Source organism: Typopeltis vanoorti, chromosome 6 (genome assembly GCF_054136105.1).
Source record: "Typopeltis vanoorti isolate ZY-2024b chromosome 6, IOZ_Tvanoo_1.0, whole genome shotgun sequence".
Lineage (NCBI taxonomy): Eukaryota > Metazoa > Arthropoda > Arachnida > Uropygi > Thelyphonidae > Typopeltis > Typopeltis vanoorti.
Genome location: NC_143554.1, coordinates 145514885 through 145536592, shown reverse-complemented (window position 1 = coordinate 145536592; position 21708 = coordinate 145514885). Strand labels below are relative to the sequence as shown.

Sequence of the window (21708 nt, the reverse complement as noted above, 5' to 3'; positions counted from 1 at the left end):
CCACCAACCCTCCTTCTGCTCTCTAATCTTTCCAGATGTCTCACCAAGCACCTCAATTGCACAGCTCAGGATTACTTTTGAATTATGTTTCCACCAAGAAAATATACAAGAAATATACATTATAGAAGAAAATACCTTATGCAGTGTATATCATGATAGTCATTCGTAAACTTTATGGCTACAATACCACAAAAACTTTACCGGTACTTATCAAAATGATTTAAAATTTAACACCTTATATTAATAAGATCATATTATTTTGCAGAAGGCTTTCATGTCGCCCATGAGAAACATTTATACTGATGATGAAATAAAAATGTATTTTCTTCACGTTACTCAGCTGTGAAAGCAAAGCAACAAGAGGCACAAGAGAAAATACCCTATCGGAAATGGAAAGTATTGTTTTTGCTTTGTATATTTGAGAAAAACGTTTGAATTAAAGTTTACACGAAATCTATCTTGATTTTGAACTCTTAAAAGCCTTTAATACTAAACTGACTGCGAAACGTTTTCCACGATGAAATACTTTCTCGTTGCCAAAACTTTCAGTTAAAAATGGTCTTTCCTTACTGGGTCTGTGAAATCATAGGTGGCAATAAAAGTTGTTTATGCTTCGAAGCATTCTTAACAGGAATATGGATTTTAACGAATCAGTAACAGTCAATGGATTTCCAAGTTGCATAATATCGAAAATGATTTGCCAAATAATTTCATGATGATTTCTACTTAGCATGAACTAATAAATGGATTAAATATTACAAAGTTTAGAAAGAAATTTGCCAAAATTTCATAATGGGATTATTTTTACTGATTTTGAACTAATAAATATCTTTGCATGAGGTAGCATGCAAAAATACCTTTCCACAATGCTCACAAGAGAATGGGTTTTTCGTTGTGAACTAGCAAATGGCTCTTCCTGTGACTTCACTTTGAAAATTCCTTTCCATAGCTCTCAAAAAGAGAATTGATCTTCTAGAGTAAGAACTAAAAATTAGATTTCAAGTCATTTCTCCATAAAAATGCCTTCTCAGAAGTTTCACAGTAGAAAGGTTTTCCTGTGCGAACAAAGAAATGGGTTTTCAAGTGGAATAACTGATAATGTCTTACAGGTGGACGGTTTTCCTTTAGTGTGAAGCAAAAATGGCATCAAAACCAGATGACTGTGGAAATGTCTTCCCACTGGTTCTAGAGGAGAATGGTTTCTTCAGTGTGTGAATTATCAAATGAAGTTTCAAGCTTCAAGAGTGTGAAAATGCTTTCCCAGTGGGTTTACGGAAAATGGTTTCTTTAGTGTAGAAAAATAAATGGGTTTTCAAGTGACTTCTCATTAAAATGCCTTCCCACAATTTTTAAAGAAAAAAGGTTTTTGTTCAGTGTGAATTAACCAATGGGCTTTTATGTTGGAAGACTGAAACGTCCTTCCAACAAGGTACACAGGAGAAGGTTTACTCTTTAGTGTGAACTAGCAAATGTGTTTTCAAGTTACAAGATGTGAAAATGCATTACCACAAGTTTCACACGAAAAAGGTTTCTCTTTAGTGTAAACTTAAAAATGGGTTTTTAAATTGCATAACTGTGAAATGCCTTCCCAAAAGTTTCACATGAGAATGATTTTTCTTTATGGTAAAGAAACAAAGGAGTTATCAAGTTGCATGAGTGCGAAAATTCCTTCCCACAAGTTTTACAAAAGAATGGTCTTTGTTTATTGTGACCTAAGAAATGGGTTTTCAATTTGTATGAATTGGAAAATACCTTCGGACAAGTTTCACAGTAGAATTGTTTTTCTTGAGTGTGAAGTAAAAATTGTCTTTTCAAGCAGCATGAGTAAGAAAATGTTTTCCCACAAGTTTCACAGGAGAATTGTTTTCTTGAGTGTGAAATAACAAATGTGTTTTCAAGCTGCATGAGTGGGAAAAGGCTTTCCCACAATTTTCACAGGAGAATGATTTCTCTTTGGTGTGAACTACCAAATGGGTTTTCAAGCTGCACGATTGTGAAAACGCCTTCCCACAAGTTTCACAGGAAAAAGGTTTCTCTTTAGTGTGAACTAACGAATGTTTTTTCAAGTTGCATGAGTAGGAAAATGCCTTCCCACAAGTTTCACAGGAGAATGGTTTCTCTTTAGTGTGAACTAAAAAATGGGTTTTCAAGCTGCTCGATTGTGAAAACGCCTTCCCACAAGTTTCACAGGGAAAAGGTTTCTCTTTAGTGTGAACTAACGAATGTTTTTTCAAGTTGCATGAGTGCGAAAATGCCTTCCCACAAGTTTCACAGGAGAAGGGTTTTTCTTTAGTGTGAACTAACAAATGGGATTTCAAGTTGCATGATTGTGAAAATACCTTTCCACAAGTTTTACAGGAGAATGGTCTCTGTCCATTGTGAACTAACAAATGTTTTTTCAAATTGCATGAATTGGAAAATGCCTTCCCACAAGTTTCACAGCAGAATTCTTTTTCTTGAGTGTGAAGTAGCATATGTGTTTTCAAGCTGCATGAGTAAGAAAATGCTTTCCCACAAGTTTCACAGGAGAATGGTCTTTGTTCATTGTGAATTAACAAATGGGTTTTCAACTTGTATGAATTGGAAAATGCCTTCCCACAAGTTTCACAGCAGAATTCTTTTTCTTGTGTGTGAAGTAACAAATGTGTTTTCAAGCTGCATGAGTGGGAAAATGCTTTCCCACAAGTTTCACAGGAGAATGGTTTCTCTTTAGTGTGAAATACCAAATGGGTTTTCAAGATGCACGATCGGGAAAACGCCTTCCCACAAGTTTTACAGGGAAAATGTTTCTCTTTAGTGTGAACTAAGAAATGTTTTTTTAAGTTGGACGACTGTGAAAATGCCTTCCCACAAGTTTCACAGGAGAAGGGTTTTTCTTTAGTGTGAACTAACAAATGGGATTTCAAGTTGCTTGATTGTGAAAATACCTTCCCACAAGATTTACAGGAGAATGGTCTTTGTCCATTGTGAACTAACAAATGGGTTTTCAAGTTGTATGAGTTTGAAAATGTCTTCCCACATGTTTCACAGGAAAAAGTTTTCTCGTTAGTATGAACAAGCAAATGTCTTTTCAACTGACTTGATAAGGAATATGCTTTCCCACACGTTGCACATGAGAATGACATCTGAGTTTGAACGAATAAGTTGTTTTTAATATTAGCGGATTTTTAAATGTCTTATGACAACTTTCATAAGGTGAATGTTGTGAATGATTTTGATCTAATAAATGTCTTTTCCAGTTACCTGATTTCAAATACGTTTTTCCACAGATATTACAAAACCTCGTTTTCAGCTTATTTGATTTCAAAATACCTTACCATAAAAGAGAAAAGGGATAGAAATAAAAATCTGTTCCTTGGAGGTTTGATATAAGTTCATATACGTCGTCCTGTTTTAAAATCTGTTTCAACGTTTCACACGTTAAACGATTTTTTTGTTGAGTACGCATCAGTAAATTTCTCCATAATGTTTAAAGAATCAACAATTCTTTACCTTATGGCTTGCAATGGATAATTTCTGGAATTAGTTTTACGTAAATTATTTTGAGTAGATCTTTCACGGAGTTCTCTTTTTATACTTGTTCGATTTTTATACTAAGTTTTCAATAATAACAACAATCTGAGGAGTAATTTCTACATTAATTTGACAGAAATGCAGCACCTTCGGCTTTTCTTCTTTGCTTGTATCAGCAAATTTTTAATTTATCTCGTTTCCTACAAAAAAATAAATATGGATTGTGATAAAAATTGTAGTTGTCAGACAGACAAAATTAACTTTTAAACAGACAAAATTAACTTATATCAAAAATATTCTTTAGAACACTCTCCATTTTACACAAAGTTGTATCATATAATGTTTGGAATATACTAATAAAACATTGTTCAATATATTAATTATATGAACGTTTGCACTTATTTATACCCCGATTATAGTAATGCTTTAGTAATTATAAATCTATATAATAATGATTTATTTCTTTAGGGATTTTAGCAAAGCAGTCACTTCTTTTTAATGATGTAGCTCTGTACACGTCAAAAAATTCTTCACTCTTCCCTTCAGTAATGAATACAAAATTGTAATTGCAGTATACTAGGATATACATATTAAACCTCATATTTATTTAAAAAACGTGAAATTTTTAAAAATATACAGCAGATGACTGCAACATTTTTGTCTATATATAAACTAAAGAATATATTTTTACAAGATTCGTATAGCAATTGAAATTATTATTAGGCTGAAATCCATGATACTGTTATACGCAATGCCTCCACTTTCGAATCTTTTTTAATATTTGGACATGTGACATGTTTATACTGTGCGATCTGTATCCAATCAGATGGAAAATATCTCTCTCACTGTGATATGGGCAAGCCTATATTAGCACGAAAGTACAAATTCACCCCAGAGTTCGCTCCCATAGGTAGTTATTATTAACACCTGAAAACTCTAGAGTCCCAGTTATCATCGCGGTAGGAAACTATTCTATGCATTCTCTGTCCATGAGACTTAAACCTTCATCTAACCACGTTACATGCCAACAACAATACCATCTACCGTTATTATTATTATTATTATTATTATTATGGGCAACTCAAAGAAGTCCTTAGATTCATTGAGGGAGGCCCTAATATCATGTCAAGAACAACTATTCAACATTCATACAGTATCTATCATACTTCGCCTTGAAGTCATTTACAGTAATGCACCCACAACACACTCTGGCAGCTTATTTCACTCATTCACCACTCTCCAAGTAAAAAACCTAGCTCAAACACCCTGCCCTTAACCATACTCTTGCCCAGCTTCCATGGCCCCTAGTCCTCCCACCACCAGTACTATTCTCAAGAATATCTTCTGAATTAATCTTATAGTCTTCAGCAATTTAAATGTCTCAATCATCTCCCCTTTTCTGCCTGTCAACCAATTTCTGAAACCCGAAATCTTCAACCTGTTCTCATACAGTTCATTCCATAGATCTGCTATCATCTTGGATACTCATCTCTCGATCATCTCCACCTCCTCCCCATCAAGAAGAGACCCTGGCACCCAAATCTGGGCACAGTAGTCTAGCTGGGGTCTTATCAAGGCTTCATACAGAGGGAAAATAACCTCTTTGTCTCTGCTCATCAAAGTATTTTTCAGCAACCAGTGGATTTGATGAGCTGATTTAGCCACATATGCGATATGTCCCTAAACTTCAACTCCCTAAGTAGTATGAGGGTCACTTCTGACGAGATCAAGATAAGGAATCGTGACGTGATTGGTTGTTTATTTGATGACGTCATGAGTTTGGAATTTCCCTGGGGCATATGTGTCAGTGACGTCAGTTCTTGTGTTTTGGTCTGCATATGGAATTATGGGTGATGGTAGAGATAAGGAATCGTGTTGTGATTGGTGGGGCACTTCTGCCCAGATCAAGATCAAGATAAGATAAGAATTATGTCGTGGGTGTGTGTTGTTATGAGATGTAGATAAGTGACATCATTTGTTAGTTGTAAATAAGTGAAGTAATTTGTTAGTTGTAAATAAGTGAAGTAATTTGTTAGCTGTAGATATGTGACATTATTGTTTCGAATGGAAAGGAAGATATATATTAGTGGATAAGGAATCGTGTTATGATTGGTGGGACACTTTTAACCAGATCGGGATCAAGATAAGATAAGGAATCGTGATGTGAATGTTTGTTGTTTTCAAATGAAGATAAGTGGTGTCATTTGTAAGTGGTAAATAAGTGATGTCATTTGTAAGTGGTAAATAAGTGACATCATTTGATAGTTGTAGACAAGTGATGCTATTGTTTTGAATGGAAAGGAAGCTATAGTAGTGGATTAGGAATTGTGTCATGATTGGTGGGATACTTTTAACCAGATCGAGATCAAGATAAGATAAGGAATCGTGACTTGGATGTGTGTCATCATAGAGTTTGGAATGTTTGGAATTTCGCTGGGGCCCTGGTCTGTCAGGGACATCATGCAGTGTGTTTGGTTCACTTAAAACATTGTGGGTGATATTTACAGATAAGAATCGTGACGTTGTGTTTGGAAATTTCTGGGGAACATGTTTCTCTGTGATATCACATGGTGTTTTGGTTTGCCTATGGAATTGTGGGCAATGTTTTTGAGATAAGATATCTTGGAATTCTCAACGGTGACACACATCTTTCATTGTCATCATGTTTTGTCTTTGGCTGTCTATTGATGGTTGTACTAATTTTCCAATACATTTTGAGGTATTTCTTTCCTGTTAAAGGGTGGGAATTCTTAGAGTCGTGATGGCGGCAGTGATTAGGTTTTCTGAATAATTTAATTATATGCTGGTGTCCCTCAAACACACTTTTTTTCCATAGCTCATCCCTATTTTCTTCTATATTCATATTCCAATTCAAATTCATTTGAATATTTTGATTTGTCTAAAATTAAGATCTTAAAGTTCAATAAATTAACATATCGTGTGTGAATTCATGGTGATTTAAAAAGTGATCTTACTTAAACATACATAACACATCAATGACACTGCTTGTTCTTTGAAGTTTACATATTTATTTCACAGATATTATTTACAATGCAATATGCAGAAATAGGAATTTACAGATATTACCAATGCATGTGATGTTTTTCTTGTCATAACACTTCTTTGGTATTTTAAAAAATAAATTAAAAATAAACGAGACTTAATAAAGGCTTACAATAACATTTTTGTATGTAGTCTAGAAATTCTAATGATAATTTAAATTTATTTACAGTCTTTCCAGAATGATTCTTCTTAATGCAAATAGATATTCCAAAATAGTTGAATTTTTATCCACATGACAATACAAAAAAACACTATCTTGAAAGAACGAAATTTCTGTAATAACCTGAAATGCTATTTGACTTTTGTTGCTTAGATTTTCTGTCCATTTGGTACACTGTTAATTCCTTAACATTGGGTCATACTATGTTTTTATTCCCAAGGTGGTGAGTGTAACCTCAAACTGTCCTTTGCTGACTGATATATCCGCCAGTGATCGGTAATTGTCGTCTACTTGTGAACTTTTCTGACTGGGAAGTTTGGAATCTTTTCTGACTGGGAAGAATAAGAAAAAAATACTGTCTTTTTAACTTTATTTAATTTTTGTATGCTAGATTCAGTAAATACAATTTGTTAATAATATTAGTCAAATAAAAGGTAACATAGAAATTGACAAAGTATATATATTACAGAGCTAATATTCATTTGAAATAAATTCAGTTTCCTAGCTACACAAAATGCAAACAAACAAACAAGCCATCTACTTGAAAACAAAAAGTGTATAAAATCATAAATCAGGAATGAAAAATTTTAGGATATGCATCATAAGAATTTTACATTAGAAAAACAGTCGTACTTCCCCGAACTGATAATACTGCACAAAACATCAAAGGGAGAATATGAGTCATGAAATAGGTGACATTCGGATTGTCATGTGGGAAGTATTATCAAATGCTCAAGTAAGACCAGGAGAATTCCAATCCCCAATCAGAAAAGTACACAAGTAGACACAGCAATTACCGATCGCTGGCAGATATATTCGTCAGCAAAAGACAGTTTTAGGTTACACTCACCACCTTGGGAATTAAAACATAGTATGACCCAATACTAAGGAATTAACAGTGTACCAAACGGATAGAAAATCTAAGGGAACAAAAGACAAATAGCTTTACAGGTTATTACAGAAATTTCATTCTTTCAAGATTATGTTTTTGTGTGTTGTGATGTGGATAAAAATTCAACTATTTTGGAACATCTATTTGCATTAAGAAGAATCATTCTGGAAAGACTAAGTAAATTTAAATTATCATTAGAATTTCTAGACTACATACAAAAATGTTATTGTAAGCCTTTAAGTCTCGTTTATTTTTTATTTTTTTTTAAATGCCGTTTAGTTTTTCTCTTCACGGTAAACTAAAAAAAACACCAATACCCAAACATTTGTAAACAAGGTAACGCAAATTCGAAAAAGATGTTGTCATATGCCAATAATCTTTTATTGATGCCACCTCCAACTGATAGCGATAACTTCGGAGCAAAAAAAAGTGTATGTTTGAGGGACACCTGCATGTAATTAAATTATTCTGAAAAGCCTAAACACAGCCAGCATCATGAATCTACTCTAAGAAGTCGAAAGAATAAGAGGTAAGAAGAAATTTGGGGTATTTTTTTTACTTTAAGAGAAAACAAGTACTCCAAAATGTAGTGGATATTTTTTTAAAAAAAAACTTAAACATAACAATTGATAACTGAAAATTCAAGAATCACTGCTCGTATGTTTTGGTAAGCGTAATTCTAATACTGAATAGTTTTTTTCATAAGAATAATCATAGGGTAGATATTACAGTATCAACATTGATACATTAGCGACTTTTCATGTCCAAAGTGTGTATTTGAGGGACACCAGGATATAATTAAATTGTTCAGAAAATCCTAAACACTACCGCCATCATGACTTACTTTAAGAATTCCCACCCTTTAACAAGAAAGAAATACCCCAGACTGTATTGGAAAATTAATACACCCATCTATAGACAACCAAACACAAAACTTGACAATGACAGATGTGTGTGTCACCCTGGGAAAATTCCAAGATATCTTATCTCAAAAACATCGCCCGCAATTCCATAGGCAAACCAAAACACAATGTGATATCACAGAGAGACATATGTTCCCCAGAAATTTCTAAACACATAACGTCAGGATCCTTATCTCTAAAAAACACCCACAATGCTTTACACGAACCCAACACACCACGTGATGTCCCTGGCAGGTAGGCCCAGCAAAATTCCAAACATTCCAAATTTATCTTATCACCATCCGTCACCCATAATGCCATATGCAAACCATTTACTTATCTGCAACTCATAACAACACTCATCCAGGACACTGATGTCGTTTCCCCTTTCACCCTACCCCTATTTGGTTCATAGTGTCCAACCAATCACGACACGAATGCTTATCCACTAAAATATTGCCCTTTATCATTCAAAACAATGTCACTTATTACACCTAACAAAGTATGTCACTTATTGACTACAACAAATGAAATCACTTATCTACATCTGAAAACAACACACACCATGACACAATTCCTTATCTTATCTTGATCTTGTCAGAAGTGTCCCATCAATCCCAACATGAATACTCATCTCTACCATTACCCATAATTCCATACACGAACCAAAAACACAAGAAATGGCATCATTGACACATATGCCCACAGGGAAATTTCAACCATTACAAACTTATGACGTCATCATCTCAATCACGCCAGGATTCCACATCTTATCTTGATCTTGTCTCTAGTGCCTATCATACTACTATCGTTGTCAGTGATGTGCACAGGAACACAGAGGTATGATTTCCCCAAATCTAGGTATTGTTCAGAAGTAACTTTAGATGGTATTCTTCAGGCGGTCCAGTGGAAATTTCCACGGGACCACCACAGTCAGTACTCGATATTGGTTGGTACGTGACATAAGAACTTCTTTTCACACACAAGTTGACATGAGGGCAGGAAAAAAAAATTATGACATCATATCCTCAGCAAAAGATGTCATCTTTCTTGTGCTTTTTAATATTCGTCATCTTATTCTTCTTGTTTCCTTCACCTCTCTGAAGTAATTGCCTCTGAGCTTTATCAGCAATGGATTTCCCAGCTTCTCAATTCCTGTTTATAAAGGCGCAATGTACAGGTAGCCCTACAATTACATTTCCTACCATTTGCTGACTGGCTTTTCAGGCTTAACAAATTGAGCTTCCGGTTTTAAAAGGTGGTCTTAGAAAGGAGAAGGCACTTCTGAAAATGCTACCTAATTCATACCCATGCTGTATTGGTGGCCCTGCAAATACTTGAGCTCCACCTGCCTGCAGTGTGCAGTATCTGATAATCGGTCATCCTTCACTTGGCAAAAGTGTAATTTAACTATTGTCTTACCTCCTCAAAAGTGAAACAGTCTACCACTGCCAGAACGAATTTCAATGCGAATTGACTGAAATGCTTTTTTTGTAATGGGTAATAATCAGGATGATCAAAAACGAAGGAACACTTGGTGCTGCACTAAACAACTCGTAACAGTGGTGCACATGTATCACCAACCATATGCTCTTGGATTATATCAAAATAAACAAAATATGCAGATACACCCCTCTTTATATCAATCGGATATTTCCCACTGATTGTGCCTTTCAGCCTTACACCAATCTGATTAAAGCCAAGTAGAAGGCTCAACCCTGGGGATTCCTCTGGAAACCAAAGGTTATAATCTTTTGGGACTGGCAGAGAAATGGTGATGTTTGTGTTCTTTTTCCGATAATCACAGAATTCACATCAAACAGTGTTTGTAGAAGTTCAGAGGGTGATTTGTAACTGAGATGGGGGAATCTTGTACACTTGGTAAAATCTTACTTTAGATTTTTCGAAAACATTATTTCCTGTGTTGTTGGAGGAGGAGGAGTCAATTTCGATGATATAGACTCCTCCATCTCCTCCTACTCCACGTATCAAATAAAACTCATCGTAACTGGAATCGATATTATTAAATTCTCCGGGAAGATTAATTTCAGCAAGTTCAACTTCCCATTTACCTTTAAGTCTGATCTCATGTGGTAATTCCACTTGAAATTTCGTTTACGTGTTAGTAGGAATGCACCTTCATACTGGAGTTACTGGGAAGGTTAAATAAAATATCTTCGCTACAAACCCAAGAATTATACAAGGAGGGATAACAGACCAACTTAACAAAATACTGAAGCTTTCCTTTCTGCTTTCACTGATCTTCAGGAAGTTCACTGAGTATATCAGCCTTTTGCATTTGGGGTTCATAGAAAGTTCCCTTCACAACCATCCATCCCACCACGAATTCTATATACTATTTAGCTATTATTAACCTGTTATTAACCTGTGCAACAGTGATCAATTCTCATGTCCAGTTACCCCAAAACCCTTTTCTAAATTTGTGAGTATCATCGCTCAAAACCATACTATAGCCAATTTGAAATTTTGGTTTGGTAGGATCTTGGTTTCCATACAAATATTTCCAAACACTATCCTTATTGTGAACGTTAACTTCCGAAGGAGCCATACCGATTGTGCGATGTGGTATGAGGTTTTAAGTAAGTATAAGAGTCGGCAAAACGTTTGTATAACTGTTACTTTTATTATACCTCATCCATTTGCAAATCTTCGTTTTCAATGTTCTGATAAATCTTTCCTCATTAGGTGCTTTTTCTCTTCTGGTCGTGTAGAAATGAATATTACGGTTCTTAAACAATGCACGAACTTCCTTTCCTTGATTTGTGTTTATGTAACATGGTACTTCTTTAAAAATACTCGAATGCATTAACAGCAGCGTCTACTGATTTCTTCTTCAGTGTTCGAATCCACGCAAATTAGGAAAAACAATCAATGCAAGCAAGAAGGAAACACAGGCCCCCATTCTCTTTTCCATGGGATGATATATCTGCCAAATCACATTGAAATGTGTGTAAAAGTGTCAGAACTTTGATTTGATTGCGTTTAAATTTTTTTCTAATCGGTTTATGTCTCACATAAACGGGCTGTGTTGATAACCAATTTTTCACGGTTTCATGTGGAAATTTTCTGTTTCTGTAATGCTTTGATACTGCGAAAACTACCTACTGTATTAGGATTACAGTAATCTGATTTTTTTTCTTTCCAGGTGAAACCATCGAAAACGCCAGCTGATTGTTTTCATGTACTACTGCACATGCTTGTGTGCAGTGAAATATGTATTCTCGTATGGGAAGCCATATCAAAAATAACGAATCAGACATATCTCATTAGTGCAGTGTTACGAAAAGAAAAACACCACAGGCAATGGTGAGGTCAGAAAAAACCCTATTTCTGTAAGTTAGATTCATCTGCTTAAAGAGAAGATGTTAGTTCTGAAGAACTACAGTTCTTAATAACATGCCAAATGTTAGTTCTTTTTCTTAATGGGGGATGTCAGTGCCGTTGGTGGAATGCGCAGATGAAAGGGGATTCAGCGCCATCTCACTGAAATCCTCATTCATCTGCCTACAACGACTTTTATCAATCATCACCATTAACATGTCATTGCCAATCACGCGATATCGCGCGATGCGAGCTCTCACCAAACGGCCGATCACGCGTCATCGCGTGGACGTCGCTAACTAAATAAAAAATAAAAAAATTGGCCACCACACGAAATTCCAATTTTCAGCTTGGCAATGAAGGATACGCGTGAAGCGAGCTCTCACCAAACGGCCGATCACGCGTTATCGCGTGAACGTCGCTAACGAAATTAAACAATAAAAAAAATTTGCCCCACCACACGAAATTCCAATTTTCAGCTTGGCAATGAAAGTGTTAATCTTCCGACACTCATTAAACTCGCCTCCACAACAACCTTTATCTTTCATCCCCATTAATCTTCCCCGACAAATTACGACTACACGCACTACGATTCGAAGTGTAAACTGATGGGAGAAAATTGTAGCTGTTATCTTACACAATTCATCACAACGAACACGAACTTGCCATCCAAGGATGCTTCTTGTCCAAACCTCCCCCCCCTTCATAGAGCCAAAAAAATTCGGTAAGCCATCCGTTAAAACTATGTCTCCTCCCCCCACACACACACACACCATTACACACCAGAATCCAAACATCAGTCAAAACAGGCGACAGTAGCCTGTTGTTCAGCCCCCAAAGTAGACAAAGTAGGTTCCATCAGCAGGAAAGGTCACAGCATCGGTGTTTGGGGATTTTGTTTATTGATTATCTTGAAAAGGGTAAAACAATAACCGGGAAATATTATTCCGATCTTTTAACCAGACTTGACGAAAACGTTCCTTGCCGTTTTGACTGCTGTTTGGATTCTGGAGTGTAATGGTGAATCCAAGTGCCATCCATAGTAAAAACTTGACGCACAAAATCAGTTTTATTCTTCTTAAAACGCTCGAAACACTCTTCAGAGATTTTCATGCGACTGCGTTTTTGATCTTCCCCAAACTGGGTATAATTTCCTTGAAGTCACATAATTTTAAATTATGGTGGCATTCCTGTGGAGGATAACGCTTCCCTATGTATGAAACAATGTAACCAATTCATATCCGCAGCTACTTCCTTGACCATAGAAACAACCTTACTATTTGTTTTTTTTTTTTTTTCTGCATTTAAGTGCGCGATCTCCATCCGAACAGAAGCCCACACATTTATTCCCACCGGATCCCTTTGTGTATTAGGTAAGTATTGAGAATGCAAAATATTTCTTCTCCAGTTGCTCGGAACGACAAAGTTCTATAAAACAGAATATCGTCATGAATGTTGTCATCATGGGCATATGTTTCGAGCATATATGTTAACTGCGCATCATTTGTAAGAGCAGTAGTCTCGTCTATTTGTAACGCATAACAGCTCTTCTAAACTCTTTCGCTTAACTAAGATTCTGTGTCACCTGCCATATCATTGGACTGAAAAGATCTCGTCCTCGCCCATAGATGGCAATGAAACTTTTTTGAAATGACTACAGGAATTTAAAGAGGCAGTGAAGGAAAAGAAAAAAGAATATCAAAAGTACCTTGGAAATAAGTCAGCTTGTGCTCTTAGAGAATACAGAGACAAATGTAAGAAAGCTAAACACTCTGTAAAACTAGCTAAACAAAAGTCATGGGAGGACTTTGGCAAGAACATAGAAAATAAATATCAAGAAGGTGGCAAAATATTCTGGACGTTATTGAAGAAGCTCAGAAATAGAGGAAAGAGTGCTGTAAAAGAAATTAGCGATGACAAAGGTGACATGAAAACGGGAGAAAAAGATATCCTTGAAGTATGGAGTAATTACATCTAAAAACTATTAAATGAAACAAGAAGTGATAGCACAGTGGTAAAAAACACTCGACCGACATATAGTCAAGACATATATATACTTGAAGTAGAAAAAGCTGTCAAAGGCTTGAAATGTGGAAAGGCAACAGGAGAAGATGATATTCGACCAGAAATGCTGAAGTATGGTGTTATAAACGTCTCACATTGGCTGCACTGCATAGTTCAGAAGGCCTGGACAGAGGGACGAATTTTCCCGATGGTGGCTTTTTCTACTTCAAGTATAGATACCGTTTCAAAGAATAGATTGACCAAAATATAGATACTTTATTCTACTTCAAGTATAGATACCGTCACTCAGTAGGGAAATACCTCTGTAATTCTCACAGTCAGTTTTATTTCCCTTTTTATATATGGGCACTATGAGAGCTCTACTGAATGTTCCTGGTCAATTTTATGCAAGTATAAAGAGAAACGGTTGGGAATTGTGGAACAAAAGCTTAGTGAAGAACAAGCTGGATTCAGGCCAAATAGCGGCTGTGAAGATCAGATCTTCACTTTACGACAAATAATTGAGAAATCATGGGTATTTAACAAAGATCTGTATTTAAGTTTTGTCGATCTGAAAAAGATGCCAAGAAAGAAGCTATTCAAAACACTACAGTTGTATGGTGTCAATGGGGCAATATATCAAGCAATATTTCATCTTTATTTGAGTTGTAATTCAGCAGTTAGAATTGAACGAAGTACAGAAAGATGGTTTCATTTTAAATCTGGTGTGAGACAAGGATGTACATTGTCCCCTCTGTTATTCATTATCTATATGGATCACATTATGAAGGAAAGTGGTATTAAGCATGTTATCAAAATTGAAGATGTCAATGTCAGCTCTTTGCTTTATGCAGACGATGTTATTTATACTTCTAAATAACATCGTCCGCTACAAGTCTGCAAGATTCCCAGACTAAATTGAATAACTGTTGTAAAAGATATGCTATGAAGGTCAGCAATAAAAAGACAAAGACAATGAAAATAGGCAGAATCGTTGAAAATGTCAACTGTGTTGTGAACGGAGAACCTGTGGAACAAGTAAAGAATTTCAGCTACTTAGGCACAATTTTTAGTGAAGATGGTAAATTAAATACGGAAATAGACAACAGAATCAACAAAGCTGGCATGGTAGGAAGTCAATTGAAATATCAAGATATAAGTGGATTGATACGGTACAAAGTGCCTTTAGATGACAGAAATATAAGATCTGATAATGTTGGAGTCTTCACAAGTAGCAGACTGATTTGGAGGAAAATGGTAGATAGGAAGTTAGTAATGATGTAAATTTTTCATGTAGTACTATCATATCCTGTACACCACTTGAGGGTACATGCAGGAATTTGATGTGTTTGGGGGGGAGACATAGTTAACGGCTGTCTTACCGAATTTTTTTGGCTCTATGGATGGAGGTGAGGGTTTGTACAAGGAGCATCCTGGGTGTAAGTTCGATGTTGTGATGAATGGGGTAAGATAAGAGCTACATTTTTTTCCCAACAGTGTACACTTCGAATAAAGGTTCTTGTGGAGGCGAGCTTAATGAATGTGGGTAGATTAATGGAGACGATTGATAAAAGTCATTGTAGGCAGATGAATGAGGATTTCAGTGGGTTGGCGCTGACATCCTCACTCATCTGGCAACTTTGACGTCTATCTTTCATCCTCATTAATTTGCCAACGACAAAATACGACTACACGCACTCGGATTCTACATGAAAGCTGTTCCATTCGCTAAGTACGTTATGAGATGATGAGTGAAAAATGTAGCTCTTATCTTACTTCATTCATTCATCACAACAACGAACACGAACTTAACATCCACAGATGCCCCTTGTCCAAACCTCCCCCCCCCCCTCCATACAGCCCAAAAAATTCAGTATCTCATATCCGATAACCATCTCTCACTTAGAACATTTTCAAATGTAACTGCTAATCACATCTAACTAAAATGTGATGTTAACAATTCCTCATGTTCATCGCTTTGTAAATGCTGCTCTTCCAATCGCCCACATGTTATAGCCAGTTAATCACAACGTTGACTAAAAAAGTCATCTTACCACAGTTGTCATATTTACTGGCCATCTTCGTCCACGTGGTTGGCCAGCCGCAGGGAGTTAGTTACTGTTCGTGATGCGTGAGCGTTCGTTTTGCAATAAATAAAAGTTTTTCTATCAGATACTGTGTGCCACATATGTTCGCTATGTTTGGATGTGTGTGTGTGGTTTGAATTCTGGCAGCGACTGTATCATAACAGTAGGGAAGATATGGAGGTATGATGTACAGGATTTATGTGTGTGATAGCAAGCAAAAATGCTTCTTATTTCTGCGTGGTTTACTTCATATACCTACGTACGTACCGTTCCTCTGGTAACGGAATATCTATTTTATGCGCCGGATTCTGTGTGGTCTGCCGCATTCCCCGCAAGCGACCGTACGAGATAAGGGAACCGCTAAAAGCTATCATCGGGCAGGTATCGTAGCTGGGACGCCAGCAGAGCTGCACAACACGTCGACGTCAAATTGGTTTGACTTCCGTTTTATCCCCCTTCTGGTGACGTCACATCCGGTTGGGAACGGAGACGGGGTTCCGCTCACGCAAAAATCCGGTCTCCCGTAGACTGCCATGTTAACGAACTGCCCGTTGGAAGGGAAAGAGTCCGATTTTGGAAATGGATTCATTCAAAAACCAATCATTGAAAGGTAAGAAATTGCCTGATATGCTACGTTTCGCATTTAAGGGGTAATGATTCCAAGTAACTAGATCCAATTAGACAAACAATACACTTAAAATCAGCATTTCATGTCCTTAACTGTATGAAGTTATATCGAGTTATGCGTACTTTAAAAAAACATATATTCTGTAATTAATATCCAAAGTACTTACGTCTTAGATTTCACTGTAGTTCCTTACACAATTCAAATTGTAGAAACTAAAATTACGTCTTCAAGATACCCTTTATGACAGTTTGAAACATAACGCCATTATCAAATAAACAGACTTTGTATTTCTTTTAAAACAACATGTTTGCACAGCGCCACCTGCCAAGGTAAAATTTAAGAATACATTTATTAAAAATAACAAAATGAGAAAGGGCAGAAAGCAGTACATGTATACTGTATTGCGTAACTGAAGTTATTATTATTATTATTCCTGATACCTCCAAGGAGTCCGAAGACTCATCGCGGGAGGACATCTTCAACTGTCTCTACATCTTACCTCTACTACGAATCAACGCCATCTACCGCCCACCTCCAACACTACCACAACTAGTGATTTTTGTCTGTAAATTGCGTGTGTTCTGAAGGGCCGATTTGTATGTATGCGGGATGAAAAACCCGAGTTTCCGGGAGAAAAAACCCTGCTACCTCCGTATGAGATCGGCTAACTCACCATCGATTGAAATCGACCAGATAAAGATTCCTCCCGTCGCGACGAGAATCGAACTTAGGCCTTTTCCAATCGAAGGGCGCAATGTACCGTTGTTCTTCCAATTGCGCTACGGAGGCGCTAATGAAACGAGGCGCTAATGAAAAGGCTTATGAAACGAGCGTACGGTATTCACTTTTCTTGCATTTATTACAATATTATTATTATTATTAAAATATAGAAGTACTGTAGTATATAATTATAACAAAATAATTATTTACGTAGTGTAATATACAATTATGAAAACTAGCACTAAATTAAATATTCCGAATAGCTTCGCCATGGAAGGTAAATTGTGCCTGTAACCTAACAGTATCTATTATACAAAATTTCCTTATCACTGTGCTTCTTATTTGGTAGTCATGGGCGGTAGATAGCGTGATGGAAGTAAATTTGTAGTGCGTATTTGGAGAAATTAGTAGTAGAGGAGAAAAGATGTGTGAAGTGGATAAGAGTAGAATAATAGAATAGGAAAAAAACAAGCGGAAGCTTCCTTCCACTTGTTTTATGGTTCGAAAAATATTTCTGATATCTATTTCGTAAATAACTCACAACAGTGTAAACCTCTCAGTTAAGTACGGAACTGTAGATTACATGCCTTCAATCTACTGGTAGTGGTAACTAATATTTCGAAGTCCCGGAAATGGAATATTGAAAAGTTGGTTAGTGTACTGTATCTTTGATGTATAAGAGAGTGACAGCTAAGTTCCACAACGGGAATGCCTATACTACTCGATTTTCCTGAGGTTTTTGACAGGTTCCACATGGAATACTGTTACGCAAATTAGAACAAATCAGCTAACGCCTTTTTATTCCCGTATATACGGGAGTAGGCGAGGCCATTTAGCCCTATCTAACTTTTTGGAGACTGAGTGGGCAGTTCAATCTCCACTGGTACCCAATCAGAGACAGATGGCCCAAGGCTATCACTAATTAAGCGGTAGGCAGTGAAGAGAGACAGCTCAAATGTGCCGCCATCTCGTGGTCTCTAACCCTAACACAATATATTTAATGTCTGAAATAATGTGGGTTCTACGGTCGATTTTCTTGAGTTTACAGGACGAAAAACCCGAGTTTCCGGGAGGAAAAACCTGCTTGCCCGTGCCAGAGATCGACTAACTCGGGAACCGGTCGAAAAAAGGCTTAGAAAAATTTCCTCTAGTCGCCGACTAGACTCGAAACCAAGACTTCCTTCGTGCGGCCTAGCGCGGTGGTGTGCAAACGCCACATCCACTGAGCTACACAGGCTCCTACATTAGAACAAATTGGGATGGATATTAAATTAATGATGTGGATACAAGAATGGCTTATGGAGTGATACCAAAAAGTAGCGCATGGAGGAGCAGTACAGAGGAAGAAGCAGGTGGCCAGTGGTGTGGCGCATGCTCTGTGTTTCGATCATTATTGTTTATTTTGTACAAAAAATATATACGAAATAACTTGAAAGGAGATATTCAGTTATTTGCTAATGATGCAAAGTTTAGTAGCGTAATAATTAATCTAGCTTTTATAGAGAGCTTACAGGATGATTTAAACAAGCTGACAGTATGGACAAACGGTACTGGATTTTTGTTCAATCTAGAAAAGTGTAAAGAAAATATTGAAAATTTGAAATATTGAAAATATTGTACATTTTGAAAATATTACAATCTGTGTTTTACACCTTGATGAAATTGTACTCCAAATCAATGAGGCTAGTGACTTAGCAGTATTGCTGGATAGAGAGTTCATATTCAGTGGGCATATTTCCAAGGTGTCTGGGATGTCTCATAAGATTACTTGGCTATTGTAGAACAGAAATAACTTGCAGAGAAAATGAAGTGTTAAACTTCGTTATAATGCTTTGGTATGTCCATATTTTGGTTACTGTGTTCAGGTCTGGTCGCCTGTATTCATTGGAGATCAGAAAGTGGTAGAGAAGATTCATAGGCGAGTGTCCAATTTGTTGAATGGTAAGAAATGCTCTTTACATTGAGAGATTAAGAGTTTGTGGATTACAGAAGTTGGTTGATAGGCAGAAAATAAGGAGATATGACAGAAACATTTAAGTTACTAAACGTTTTTGTAGGATTGATGTAGGAGAAATATTACAGAAGTGGGCGAGTGACGGACGAACAAAAGGTTATCCCTGGAAATTAAGTAAGTGTGTAGTTAACAAGGGTATGAGGACTAGATTTTTCGCTTGGAAAGTGGTTAATGAATGGAAAGCGGTGCCTGACGGTTATAAATACTTCGTCTATCATAGAGTTCAGGAAGAGGTATGATAGACATTGTGTAGATTACAGCGATGAGTCTACTGACTATGGATATGTCAGTTTAATAATAATAATAAATTGTATTATTACCTGACATATCCAAGTAGTTTAAGGACTCATCGCGTGAGGGTGCCTACTGCACTTCGCTACTCACTATTTTCCCTTCTGCTTCATTGCATCCCTTATTATGCGATTGTTTGCCTTTAACATTTTCAAGGGTTTAAAAAGTCTTCTGCCCAACTACTCCCGGGTCTTCCTCAGTAGAAGCCGGGCACTAGTGACAAGATCAAGATAAGATAAGGAATCGTGACGTGATTCGTTGTTCAGATGATGACGTCACTGTGTTTGTGACGTCATGAGTTTGGAATGTTTGGAATTTTCTCAGGACCATCTGTGTGTGTGATGTCACGTTGTTTGTTTTGTTCGTGTATGGAATTATGGGTGATGATTAGAGATAAGGACTCAAAATACACTAAAAGAGCATCTATTATATAAACCCTTATTAATTTATTGATAATAGAAAAGGCTAATTACGCACAATTAGCGAAAACATTACATTTTGTGAGACTATGAAATGATTCCTTTATTTGAATTCAAACCCACCTACTGATTATTTATAGTAGAGAACATTTCTTAATGTAAAATAAAACATTTTCCGTTTTGAAATTTGATGGAAAATATTTAATTCGTGTTTAGTAACAAAATGGTTTAGCACATCAGATGGGCAGGACATATCGAGAGATTAATTATACGATTATAATAAACACAGAATGCTTTTCTTCTTAATAAAAGTGGACGTAGTTGACTACATCTCTAGATTTAGGTTTCTCATCATATACAAGCAAATACCTTATGCACTGTATATCATGATAATCAGTCGTAAATTTTATGGCTACAATACCACAAAAATATTTTTTTTATCAAAATGATTTATTATTTAACACCTTATATTAATAAGATCATATTATTTTGCAGAAGGCATTCATATGTCGTCCATGAGAAACATTTATACTGATGACGAAATAGAAAAATGTGTTTTTTCAAGTTACTCAGCCGTGAAAGCAAAGCAAAAAGATACACAATAGAAAATACCCTAACGAAAGTGGAAAGTATTGTTTGAGCTTTATATATTGGGGAAAAGTTTGCATTAATGTTTACACGAAATCCATCTTGATTTTGAACTCTTAAATGCCTTTAAAATTAAAACGACTGCGAAACGTTTTCCACGATGAAATATTTTATCCTCACCAAATCTTTCAGATAAAAATGGTCTTTCGTTACTGGGTCTGTGAACTAATACATGGCAATAAAAGTTGTCTGCTCTTCAAAGCATTCTTAACAGGAAAATGGATTTTAATGAGTGAGTACCAGTCAATGGATTTCCAAGTTGCATAATATTGAAAATGATTTGCCAAAAATTTTCACATGAATACTTAGCGTGAATTAATAAATGGATTAAATATTAGAAAATAGACAAATTTTCACTATGTAATTATTTTTACTGATTATGAAGTAATAAATGTCATTTCATGAGGGTATGAATGCGAAAATACCTTTCCAACAACGTTCACAAGAGAATGCATTTTTTCGTTGTGAACTAGCAAATGTCCCTTCTTGTGACTTGACATTGAAGATGCCTTTCCACAGCTCTCAAAAAGAGAACGGTCTTCTACAGTAAGAACTAAAAATTAGATTTCAAGTCATTTCTTATTAAAAATACCTTGTCAGACGTATCACAGCAGAAAGGTTTTCCTGTGTGTGAACAAAGAAATCGGTTTTCATGTGACAGTACTGTGATATGCCTTCCCACAGGTTTTATAGGAGAATGGTTTTACTTCACTGTGAAGTAAAAAATGCATTAAACTACATGACTGTGAAATGCCTTCCCACTGGTTTTAGAGGAGAATGGTTCCTCTAAAACCAGACGGAATTAGGTGAAATAAGAAATGGGATTTCAAGCTGCAAGAGTGTGAAAATGCCTTCCCAGCGGTTTTATTGGAAAATGGTTTCTTCAGTGTAGACTAACAAATGGGTTTTCATGTGACTTCTCATTAAAATGCCTTTTCACAAGTTTCACAAAAAAGGTTTTTGTGCAGTGTGAACTAACAAATGGGCTTTTATGTTGCAAGACAGATAAAATGCCTCCCAGCAAG

At 36.2% G+C, this 21708-nt stretch overlaps 1 protein-coding gene across 1 annotated transcript; it reads right to left on the bottom strand.

Annotated features, from left to right (window-relative positions):
* Positions 1-1811: 1811 nt before the first annotated feature.
* LOC150106023 (uncharacterized) lies at positions 1812-16868 on the bottom strand. Its single transcript, XM_090394617.1, has 2 exons — positions 16758-16868; positions 1812-3713 (listed from the first exon to the last, which is right to left on the bottom strand). Exon 2 carries the CDS (start codon positions 3123-3125, stop codon positions 1812-1814), a length of 1314 nt encoding a protein of 437 aa, XP_090250743.1. The 5' UTR covers positions 3126-3713; positions 16758-16868.
* Positions 16869-21708: the final 4840 nt, after the last annotated feature.

Bases quoted from the DNA above. Each gene is read 5' to 3' on its own strand.
- LOC150106023 (XM_090394617.1), bottom strand. From the start codon at position 3,125: ATGTCATTCTCATGTGCAACGTGTGGGAAAGCATATTCCTTATCAAGT.